General features: G+C 43.7%; 3 protein-coding genes across 3 annotated transcripts; 1 reads left to right on the top strand and 2 right to left on the bottom strand.

Annotated features, from left to right (window-relative positions):
- Positions 1-83: 83 nt before the first annotated feature.
- On the bottom strand, positions 84-985 carry LOC123406282 (protein NOI4-like). Its single transcript, XM_045099769.1, has 3 exons — positions 808-985; positions 433-642; positions 84-337 (listed from the first exon to the last, which is right to left on the bottom strand). The coding sequence occupies exons 1-3, from the start codon at positions 811-813 to the stop codon at positions 293-295; spliced, it is 261 nt and encodes an 86-aa protein (XP_044955704.1). The 5' UTR covers positions 814-985; the 3' UTR covers positions 84-292.
- An 816-nt stretch (positions 986-1,801) lies between these two features.
- Positions 1,802-3,047, bottom strand: LOC123406281 (early nodulin-like protein 1). The gene is made up of 2 exons (XM_045099768.1): positions 2,656-3,047; positions 1,802-2,482 (listed from the first exon to the last, which is right to left on the bottom strand). The coding sequence occupies exons 1-2, from the start codon at positions 2,852-2,854 to the stop codon at positions 2,019-2,021; spliced, it is 663 nt and encodes a 220-aa protein (XP_044955703.1). The 5' UTR covers positions 2,855-3,047; the 3' UTR covers positions 1,802-2,018.
- Positions 3,048-3,217: 170 nt separating this feature from the next.
- Positions 3,218-5,860, top strand: LOC123406280 (tRNA (guanine(9)-N1)-methyltransferase). Its single transcript, XM_045099767.1, has 3 exons — positions 3,218-3,696; positions 4,419-4,778; positions 5,289-5,860. Exons 1-3 carry the CDS (start codon positions 3,292-3,294, stop codon positions 5,556-5,558), a joined length of 1,035 nt encoding a protein of 344 aa, XP_044955702.1. The 5' UTR covers positions 3,218-3,291; the 3' UTR covers positions 5,559-5,860.
- The last annotated feature ends 5,773 nt before the right edge of the window (positions 5,861-11,633 follow it).

Raw genomic sequence — 11,633 nt, forward strand, 5'->3', positions numbered from 1 at the left:
GCCAGGATGGGGTCGTGCAAGCAACCTGAACATCTGAAAGGAAAGCAGATGTATCCGCATGGTATGAGCAAGTTTCTTTCTTATGCGGAAGTCATACATGTACGACCATCACAAAATTACATCAACATCGTCTCATCTCATCTCATCCCCGAAGTGGCGAAGTTTTTGTGTATGTACGGTAGTAGTACGTTTGTTTATAAACGAAGCAGCGGCATTGACACTCCTCTCCTCCATCCCCCATCGCGTTCGCGTTCGCACGACACTCCGCTCCATCACCTCCTCTCCTCCTGGCTCAAGGCTGCGTGGGGCTCGGCGACACGCAGCAGAACCATTTCTTCTGCAGAATCAGATGGGAATGAATGAGTGTCTAAGGGAGAGGAGGGAGAAGAAGAGGAAAATTTGATCTCAACGACGATGGAGATTGGTGCTCACCGAAGTGTTGGCCCTGGAGTTGTTGTAGGTGTTCATCTTGGTGTCGGGCCTGGCGTCCTTGCTGTCGGCGGACCTGTTGGCCTTGTGCGCGTTGACGGGGGCCTTCTTATCGTCCCTGGCCTTGCTGAAGATAACAGTGAACCCATCGGCGGAGGCCGGGTTGTTCACGTCCCAGGCGCCGAACTTGGGGATTGTGCGGCCAGCCTCCATCTGAATCAATCAATCCAACCACAACAGCCATTTTCTTGGTTTAATCCATCATCACATTACTTGTTTGCGACATTAACAGAAGATCCATATACGATCAATCAAGGTTGTAGTACAAACAAGATGAGCCCATAGACGTAAATTAACGCAGGATCTTGATCAACTCACCGACATGTTTAAGCCTTGGCGGGTGGCGCGGCGGTTCCCTTCAGCGGTACGACGCGAGAGAAAATTTTGCCCCCTTGAATGGATATGAAGCGCTTCGGGGCAAAAATTTCCCCCGGGATGAGAGGGAAGGCGGTCAAATATAGCAGGAGGAGAAGAAGATTGGGGGGATCGCAAAGGCACCCCCAACCCGCTAATCTCATGCAGTGCATGCTCTGCATGGGACGGACGTTGCCTAAAATTAAGCACATTTTCCAACGGATTTGGTTTAGTCCTAGTATACTTTTTTTTAGCACACACGCTCTGGTTTTGGAGGCAGCAAAACGGCATACGGGCGCACGTGACCTTTTTTTTTAATTGAGAAACGCGTGTAATTTATTCATACTCATAATAATATAGGTACATCGATTTGGATCTAAGACAGAAGAAATACAAAGTAATTCTTACAGCGAAATTTGGAAACATTATCTTTGCTGTATCAATCTTCGTTAGAAGAAAAAAAAATACTCCAAAGACTTCGGAGAAGAGTTGCAATTGGACTGGAGCAATAATATTGCCACTCTTTCACTCGCATGAATTAGCAATAATGGTTTTTTGAAAGCGCTTTGAGTTGTCCATCCAAAAAGATGGAAAGCCTTAATAGATGAACGTACTTGGATCCGGATGATCCCCTAGAAGTGCAGGTCGGTGTTCATATCGTCTCGGGAGACGAGGTCTTTGTTGCTTCTGAATGAACAAGTTCATCTCGGTAATTAAGTCTACAGATGGAACAAAAAAACCAACACAAAAGATCTAAGAGCAACTACCACCCCTACATGAAGGCGGCTGAATCATCACGAGAATAGTGGAAAAATTTGAATACTTCTTGGAAGCAGTCAACCACACCCAATTTGTGGGAGACTAGCTCGACAGTCAACGGACCATTTCGATTGGCAAAATGCAGCATGAGAGGACCCTCTGGTCGACAGGAAAACGGCGACGGTAAACGAACATGACAAGGCGAAATTTATTATCCATTTTATTTGACGGGATCGAATGGATTGCATGACACCAAGGTCTCGCCTGAGTAATTCACCTAAGACTCCATAACAGATTGTCCTCCCTACCATCACCTATGGATCTCAAGACTAACATTAATCCCTCCCTAAACCGATGACACAGACCTAACGATCGATAGCCTACAGTAATTAACCTCCCTCCTCTTCCAAGTAAGATCACGCCAACGCGATCATGGTGACAACACCGGCAACAAGCCCTGTGACAATGGAGAGAGCCCGCCTGGACGCCCCACTGGGCTCGGTCGACGGGCTGGGTCCGAAACCGGTCGCCGAGGTGGACCCGCCAGAACTGGATCCGTAGGACGACGACGGGGATTCCGGGGACCAGACCGCCCGGCTGGGGCTGGGGCTGGGGCTGGGCGCGCGGCCGCCGACGCCGACGGAGGGCGGTTTGGCCGGAGCGGCGGCCAGCGAGGAGTGCCCGACGACCCTCACCATCATCCGCTGGCCCGCCTCGCAGTGCCCCGGCACGCCGCTGACGAAGTAGAAGAAGCCCGTCCGGTCGAACTTGAACTTGGTGTCGCCGTCCGCGAACCGGGTCACGGGCGTCACCGTGCTGCACATCTTGTAGTCGTCGTGGTTCACCAGCAGCACCGAGTCCTTGGCCTCGTACTTGAAATCTGCACGTACGCCGGCCGCCATGATTCATCCAACAACGCAAAAGTTAGTTGCTAGTAGTATGTAGGAGCCGCCAAAATAAATCGACCAAGAATGCTTTGCAATGATCAAGATTCAAGAAGAGCGGAGCGCTATGAGGTTCGATCTGGATGCGACGGTAACTGCGTCTGCTTACCCAGGATGTCGCCTACTTGGAAGCGGTTCCTCTTGGCCCAGTGGTTGTACGTCTCGGTGCCGTTGACGGCCGGCACGGCCCACCCCCTCCCGTTGCCGACGCTGTACACCACCGGCATGGACGACGCCGACGACACCGAGGGCGCGAGGAGGATGTAGCAGCAAGCGGCGGCAGCAGCGAGGACGACGACGCTGGCCATTGGCGTGTACCGAGGAAGGATCAGCAAGGGCACTAGCTAGTGTGGTGGTGTAGTGCAGTGGTGTTGGTGTGAGATCTACCGATGGTGGCAGTGGCCTTTTATACCGAGGCCGGAAGCGAGTGGCGGCGGCGAAGCCGGGAGGTCAGGTCAGTTGCGTAACGTGCAGGAGGCGATAGCGGGGGTCGTTGCCGCACAACGGGAGGAGCCGTTGGGCTGTCCGCTCTCGGCTGCATGGCGATAGGAGGCGTTAGCTTCTCCGACGAGTCGGGGGTTGAATGCGTTAACGGATTGGAGAGGCGTATTCTCTGGAAGTGCGTCAAAGGGCGTCGGTTTACGGTAAGTACTCATGTGTGCGTGCCCTTCACCAGATTCTGCGGAGAAACCCAAACCCCTCTCCGAACCCAGGACTACTCCCTCGGCGGCGGCGGCGCGTTGAGATGGCTGACGGTGCGGAGAGCGGGCAGGCCGGGGTCGTGGCGGAGGGGAACGCTCCGCAGCTGTCTAAGAGCGCGAAGAAGAAGTTGCTGAAGCAGGAGCGGCAGGCGGCGCGGAAGGCCGAGCGGAAGGCGGGGGAGAAGGAGCGCCGGCGCGCCGACATCGAGCGCCGGAGGCGCGAGTGGGAGGAGTCGCTGGCCGCGGCGCCGTCGCAGGAGGCGCGCGAAGCGATGCTGGCGGCGCGCAGGGAGACGCGGCTCGAGCGGGTGGGGAAGCGCGTGGAGGAGCGGGGCGCGCGCGCCGAGAGGCTCCGGCGCGCCGCCGACGGCGCCGGGCAGAAGGTGGTGCTCGACCTCGAGTTCGCCGACCTCATGCGGCCCAACGAGATTCACAGCCTCACGCAGCAGGTGAGTTCTACTTCTCGCCTTTTCTAGCTCTACAGTATTTTTTATCGCACCAAGTAACCTTGATGGTCGGAGACTCATCAGAGTAAGGTAGTCAGAGGGGATTACGCGACTCTTGATTATTTAAACTACCTCGTATATATGTAGCTAATGCACGGGGAGAGTCTCTGGCATTGTTGCTGTAATTGGTGAACTGGAAGTGGTAGCTAGATTAATATTAGCCGCTGATGTTGTATTTGTTCAATGTTCAGAGAGCTCCTTCGTTGTTGTAGTGATAGCATGAGTAGTCCCTTTAATTATAATTTTGATCCGTGGGATGATTACATCTACCCGAAGGAGACATGATCTCAATAATGGGCTTAATTGTTGATGCATGAGAAAGATAATTTGTGACATGGCCTATTTCTCGGTTTGCATCTTGAACAGATTGCGATTTTTCCTCAAGAACTTATCAAATTGTGTTGTGTTGCTATCTATCAAATGTTAATCATGGATGTGATATACCCAATTCTTTCTTGTCTATCTGAAACATCCAGAGCAATTTTCTGGCATTGGGTCAAAATGCAATAGTATCAGCATCTGCAAAACAAATAAAAATGAGAGTATCATTTCCGATACTCTGTACTTGGGTATATCTAAAGCCTATGTCTACCAAGATACTTTCCACCTTCATGAATGTTTAGTCTGAGTAAACATCCGAACTTGTGAACTAATGCAAGTTACAGATTATGTACTGCTATGCAGTGAACGGAAGATCAGCAACACCGGCTCATCTATGGTTGACAGGTTGCAGCGGAGAAATGGGGACCCAGGTTCAAAGGATACCTGGCTTTGATAAGTGGATCATAGAAAAAGAGTCCAAGTCTTATCTTGAAGCATTTGCAGACTGTAAAGAAAATCTTGTCTATCTTACAGCGGATGCTGAGACTGTCCTTGATGAACTAGACATGTCAAAAATATATATCATTGGTGGTCTAGTGGATCGGAACAGATGGAAAGGCATAACACATAAAAAGGCAGTTGATCAGGGCATTCAGTCTGCCAAGCTCCCCATTGGAAGTTATTTAAAGATGTCAAGTTCTCAGGTGCGCATATGCATGCCCCTCTTTTTTTTCATTACAAAATGTTAGCTTGGGCAGTTAATATTATATACTTTGTTGCCTCCGTGGCATCAAATTTGTTATTGCGTTTGTATTTCAAAATATACCTCGGGTATGCCTCTGTCTAAGATGCCTAGATGTTGTCATGATGTCTTCTTTCAATTAATATGGACAGCTTTGGGATCATATCACCATTTCTAACATGTTAAAAGAACCTGAAGAGCATTTTATGGAGGGAAATAATACCACACATGTTCTCGCTGATTTTCTAGATAGTACTGTTTTCACATTTTAGTGCAGAAACCAGAGAGCCTTTATAATTGTGCTGCTGCTTATTTTAAACTGTACTACAAAACAAGTTGTCTATTCTTGATCATGTATGCTCTTACAGTCAATCAAGTGTCCGAGAATGTATTAGTCTTGGCTTTGGAGGACTTTGGAGAGCTGTACTAAGAATCTAAGATTATTGACTCTCTGTGCATGCTGATCATGTAGGTTCTTACAGTCAACCAAGTGTTTGAGATAATGCAAAAGTTTGTGGAAACAAAGGACTGGAAGACGGCATTCTTTCATGTGATCCCACCGAGGAAACGTGGAGAAGCTGGAGCTGCAAATGATGATGATGCACCTGAAGGGGCTGCAAACGAAGATCTCGACGAGTGTTTAGAAGAGGAGGCTAATGATGATGATGGTGGTGATGGAGATGAAGAAGCCGATGTTGCTAACAAGAGACATTGCATTAGAAGTGAAAATGGAAAATCTTAGAATCAACTCTTTTTGGTGCGTGGTGGATGCGTCTCCTGGACAGGTTATTTGTCACTGGGGAAGAGCAGAGGGAAAGAGCAATCTGCTGTGCCGGTGACTGAAATATGAGTCATCTCCAAGTGTATTATCATTATTAACTTTGCGGAACTGCTTTATTTACCTAGGTTTACTTGTTTGGAGTACTCTGAGCTGTCGGTAGTATTTTTGTTTTGTTATCTGAACTACACCAAGTACTTTGGTACGGTGGGAGTAAGCAAACGTGCTATAACAGCAGAGATAAATAGAGTGCCTCTGTTCTCATCTTTGTTGGTTTTCTCTTGGAATTAAGAAACACATGTATTTTTGTGGACAACACAGATATCACCCAAAACTCAAGCGAGCCTACAGACAGTAGCCAATGTCCCCCATCGAGTTCCACGGAAAAAGAAATGGACTGTCTATTTCACATCTGACTGAAAACCAATTTGCATTCAATCAAATTTCCCCACCAATCAAAGTGTGACAACTGTCCGCTAACAAGCGCACAAAACTGGAAACAGAGGAAACGTCAAAAGTTTGCAAAACACAGGCGGGTTACAGTGAAAACTGTTGCTGCATGGGTTGATGGTTCTTAATTGCACATTCGGCCAAAACAGAAATACACACACGGGCATTCCAAGCTCCAAAAAAGGCTAGTTATCTTAGTAGCTAACAAAAGAACATTCAAACTAAACTCTAGAAAGAGGCTATTTACTAACCGGAACAAAAAGATCAAGCATAATACACCTACGGAAAATGTACTTCCAGTTTGGAACAATATATAATCACTGCAAACTCAAGAACATCGTTACTGTAAATGAAGGAAATATTCGTTGTAAAAAATGTTAAAATTACTGTAAACTTGTACAATGAAGCACCGTAAAAAGGGAAAGCTTGGCACATATATAATTGTATGATTGAACTATAAAACTATAAAAACTATAAAAACTGAATAGTTCCATCTACTTAACCAGTGTAAACCCCTCACATTGTCACGGCAAAAACAACTTTTCAGAATTTAAATTACTGTGACATAAAACAGAAAATCCATAATTTTAAAAACTGTAAATTATGGTTCGACAACTATACACTGTGGTAGACATCCACTATAAAAAATAACTTTTCAGAATTTAAATTACTGTGACATACAACAATAAGTCCATAGTTCACTGCACTGTAAATTGTGGTCGACATCCACTGTAAAACTATTTTTTCAGAATTTAAATTACTGGTACATAAAAACAGAAAATAACCATATTTTAATACACTGTAAATTGTGGTTGACATCACTGTGAAAACAAGCCGTTGATTGTTAGGTTGAATTTGCGACATGAGCACCGCTGAATGCAAGGATCGCTAAATCCAATTACAGAACACTGATGACTGTTTCTGGAATATCAAATGTACAGCTACATGCAGTTGAAGTAAGTATGCAGGTAGAGGGTGTGTATCTACAGGATATCAAATCTTCTTCATCCTGCACGACCAATGATTGTGTTGCTTCTCCTGAAAAAAGGAAAACCAGTTTCCATAGTGATATATCTAACAGTTTGTTTTTACAGAGTGGAACATACTCATTCACACAACTAGTTCAAGCACAAATGATGTAAAAGGTGAGAGAAAATGAAAACATGATGCAAATTGCGGTACGGTATCTTGGTAAAAAAACGTACATACACCGAGCTTTTGCTTCATCTAGGAAATAAAACTGGAACTACATCATGGGTATAAAAGGATAGGTTTTGCAAGATAACGGAGAACTTGAACATAAAAGATAGGTGCTGCCTAGTGATGGTAAGGTGTGCGGAATTATCCCTAGGCAATCAGCTCAGCTACTAAAACGGTCGTCATCGCAAGTTTATATGTGGGAGAGACCTCTGCTAGCATCTCATCCCTTACTAGGAATTATATGCACTTATGATTGGAACTATTAGCAAGCATCCACAACTACTAACAAGTTCGTTAAGGTAAATCCAACCATGCATTAAGATATATTGATCCCCTTCAATCCCATATGCATCAATTTCTAAACTCGGCATCGGTAATTTCTATACTCCGGTCGGCCTATGCATAGTCCTATCAACATACCACTAGCCCTAAGATGTGGTCCATGCTTATACTCATATGATGGGAACCAAAGGACAATAATATAAGCAAAAGCAACTCAAACCAATCATGGCAATTAACCAATTAACCCATAGGACAACAATTATGTACTCAAACACAAAGACGATGCAAGAAATCATCATCATAATAATCAATAGCATCCAACACCATGTTCAAGCAGGGATTACAACGGGTTGCGGGAGAGTGGACCGCTGAACAAACATGGAGGAAGGTGATGAAGATGTTGGTGGAGATGCCGACATTCATGAAGACAATCACCGCGATGATGGTTATCTCGGCGGCAATCCAGCGCTACCTAGAGAGAGAGGGAGAGAGGCTCTGCCTTGTGGCTTCTTCCCCCAAGGCCTCCCCCTAGATGGGCAGAGCTTCTCCCCTATGGTCCTTGGCCACCATGGCTCTTGGAGGGGTGATAATCCCCAAGTGCAAGGAAACATCGTAACACTTTACAAAGATGGAAGTGGTAAGTATGGAGTGTCGAACCCACAAGGAGCTAAAGGTAAGATCAATATTTTCTCAAGTCCTATGTGCCATTGATATGACTCTACATACACCGCACGTTTGCTTCTATCTAGTAACGAGAAATAAAACTATGTTGTGGGTATGGAGAGGATAGCTTTGCATGATACTGGAGAACTAAAATATGAAAATAGTTGCTGCACTAAATAGAGTTAGAATATATTACAACATATTACAAATAGCGAGTGTGGAATAGTGATGGTATGGTGTGCGGCCAATTGATAACAAAATCGGTAATCATTCTTGCAAAATTTATATGAGGGAGAGGCATGAGCTAATATACTTTCCGTACTTGGATCATTTAAACTTATGATTGGATCTATAGAAAGCATCCGCAACTACTAGAAATCATTAAGGTAAACCCAACCATAACATTAAACATCAAGCCCCCTTTACTCCCATACATAAAAAAACCTTACTCGGGTGTAAGCTTCTGTCACTCTAGCCCCCACCATAAGCGAATCATGACATATTGCAACACCCTCTAGCGTGAATCCTTCACGTGTGCGTTTCACGGAAGGCACCTAGGACAACACCAAAATAAAACATACACTCAAACAAATCAAGATCATCAATCAACCCAGAGGACAACATAGATCTACTCAACCATCATAAGATGGCAACACATCATTTATTAATAATATGTGGCATGAAACACCATATTCAAGTAGGAGATTACAGCGGGGTGCAAGAGAGTGGACCGCTGAAAAGAGATGAGGAAGGTGATGAAGACGGTGGTGTTGATGAAGACGACCACCGCGACAATGGCTCCCCCGGCGGCACTCCGGCGCCGCCTGAAGAGAGGGGGATAGATTCTCCCCCCTTAGGCTTACTCCGCCATGGCCTCTACCCATCTAGGGAGAGGTTCTCCCTCTGGTCCTTGGCCGCCATGGCTCCCGCAGGGGCGAGAGCCCCTCCGAGATTGGATCTCTCTTTCTGTTTCTCTCGTGTTTTCGCTGCTGTTTTCTAACCCTTCACCATTTCTTAAATATTCAGAGATTTGTAACTCCGATCGAGCTGAAATTTTGAGGGGATTTTTATCCGGAAAATATATTTCTTGTGGAGAAATAAGGGTGCCAACCAACTTAAGGGGTGTCCACAAGTCATCAGGGTGCGGACACGCCCCATGGCTGCGCCCTGCTGGCTTGTGAAAGCCGCAGGCATCGTGCGACGTTGATTCTTCTTCCCAAAATTCACGTATATTCACAAAAAAAATATTTGTAAAGTTTTATCGCGTTTGGAGTCCGTTTGATATGAATTTTCTGCGAAACAAAAAAAACACAAAACAGGAACTAACACTGATCACTGGATAAGTAAGTTAGTCCCAAAAATAATATAAAATGTTGCCAAAAGTATATGGAAGTTTTAGAATATTGGCATGAATACTTCATAAATTATCAATACGTTGAAGACGTATCAGCATCCCCAAGCTTAATTCCTGCTCTTCCTCGAGTAAGTAAATGATAAAAGAAATAATTTATGAAGTGTTAATGCTAGCATAGTATGTAAGTTTGACCAATGTTACTTCCACTCACTTTTTCTGGCATCATAAAACAACAACTCTTTTCTCATAGAAATTCTCATGATCAAGTAACAATCTAATCACATGTTAAAGTATAGACAATAAACTTTCTTGAAAACTAGCAAACTATGTTTTCAATCATCAAACAATTACAATTCATCTTATTTTCAGGAAGGGTTTTTGTAAGAGCTTAGATTTAGAAAATTCCACATACTCAACTATCATTTAGTCTTCCGTGATTGCTGACACTCAAGGCATATTTTTAGAACAAGCAATTTCAATTAAACACATAGGAATATAGGGGGTTAATGTTCCGCCTCCCAACTTATTTATCCTAGGGATAATGTCAACAATAATGAATCATGATCACCTATATACAAGTGGATATATGTGCCCGAATCTTTCCCCATCACATGATGCTTGCCAACTAAAGAATTCATAGATTGGAATAGGGATGAACATTATTGACTATTGCATAAAAGTAAAAACAGAAAAGTAAAAGATAGGTCCTTCGCAAAGGTAAGCAGAGGTTGTCACACGCTCTTTATTTTTGGATGTGCAATCTCTTAATGAAAAGGAACATCACTTTATATTGCCCCTTGTGAGAGCAAACTTTATTACGCAGTCCGTCACTTTTATTTCTTTGCCATCACAAGATTGTACGAAGCTTATTTTACCTTACAATAAATAATCATACATGTTTAGGAGCAATTTTTATTGCCTTGTGCACCGATGACAACTTATTTGAAGGATCTTATTAAATCCATAGGTAGGTATGGTGGACTCTCATGGCAAGAAACTGAGTTTAAGGGTTATGGATGCACAAGTAGCATCTCTACTTAGTGCGAATTTTTGGGCTAATAAGAGATCCTAAGCAAGCACCACATGTTAGAGGATGCATGAAAATATAAATACTATGTGAATATAAGAAAACATAACCATTACATTGTCTTTCTTGTCCAACATCAATTGCTTGATGAAGTTTGAAAATAGTTAATGGGGCTCACAATCATAGAAGATGTCCAAGATAGTATATTTATATGTGTAATCTCTCTTCCGTCAATATTCCTTCATGAATTATTCAAGTGACCAATGCTATGTTTGCTAACCTCTAATAAATTTTATTGCTTATACTCTTAGTATGTGAAGTTACTACTCCCCATGGTACAAGCATATGAAGCATATATAGTTTCACGCTTTATGACATTCAATTCATTCAACATTTTCTCTTAGGATATAAGTGAAGCACAAGAGTGATCATCAAACTATTCTCAAAAAGATATAAGTGAAGTTCACACAACATTCTTCAATGAATATAGAGATATCAATATCCATGCTCAAAATATATAAGTGAAGCACACGAGGCATTCTATAAAGCCATACTCAAAAGATTTTAAGTTAAGCACATGAAGCATTCTATAAATCAACCAAGGATCATCTCATACCGACATGGTGCATAAAATAAAAGGGAGTAAACACAAAATATGCTTCAAGAATAGCACATGTGAACGAATGAGAACTTAGGATCAACATCGGCTAACCGAGAATTGTTGACGAAGAGAGGTGTGATGCGTAGCATCCCCAAGCTTAGATGCTTGAAAATTCTTATAATATTTACTTGGGGTGCCTTGGGCATGCCAAGCTTGAGCTTTTGTATCTCGTTCAATCCTCTCATATCCTGGTTTCACCTAAGTCTCAAAAACTTCATCCACACAAAACTTGAAAAGAAATCGTGAGATAGGTTAGTGCACATAAGAATAAATCTACACTTCATGTACTGCCAAGACAAGTTGCATAATAATTTTATAACATTAGGTACTGTATAAAACCATTTACACAATTTATATCTACCAATATAAGCCAAAAAAACTCTAAAATAAGTAGATAAAAAA

The sequence above is a fragment of the Hordeum vulgare genome, chromosome 6H (assembly GCF_904849725.1).
Source record: "Hordeum vulgare subsp. vulgare chromosome 6H, MorexV3_pseudomolecules_assembly, whole genome shotgun sequence".
Classification (NCBI taxonomy): domain Eukaryota; kingdom Viridiplantae; phylum Streptophyta; class Magnoliopsida; order Poales; family Poaceae; genus Hordeum; species Hordeum vulgare.

Bases quoted from the DNA above. Each gene is read 5' to 3' on its own strand.
- LOC123406282 (XM_045099769.1), bottom strand. The intron at 338-432 runs GTGAGCACCAAT...CTGATTCTGCAG, and splicing joins ACTCCAGGGCCAACACTTCG to AAGAAATGGTTCTGCTGCGT.
- LOC123406281 (XM_045099768.1), bottom strand. From the start codon at position 2,854: ATGGCCAGCGTCGTCGTCCTCGCTGCTGCCGCCGCTTGCTGCTACATC. The intron at 2,483-2,655 runs GTAAGCAGACGC...GCGTACGTGCAG, and splicing joins CCAAGTAGGCGACATCCTGG to ATTTCAAGTACGAGGCCAAG.
- LOC123406280 (XM_045099767.1), top strand. From the start codon at position 3,292: ATGGCTGACGGTGCGGAGAGCGGGCAGGCCGGGGTCGTGGCGGAGGGG. The intron at 3,697-4,418 runs GTGAGTTCTACT...TGCAAGTTACAG, and splicing joins TTCACAGCCTCACGCAGCAG to ATTATGTACTGCTATGCAGT. The intron at 4,779-5,288 runs GTGCGCATATGC...CTGATCATGTAG, and splicing joins TAAAGATGTCAAGTTCTCAG to GTTCTTACAGTCAACCAAGT.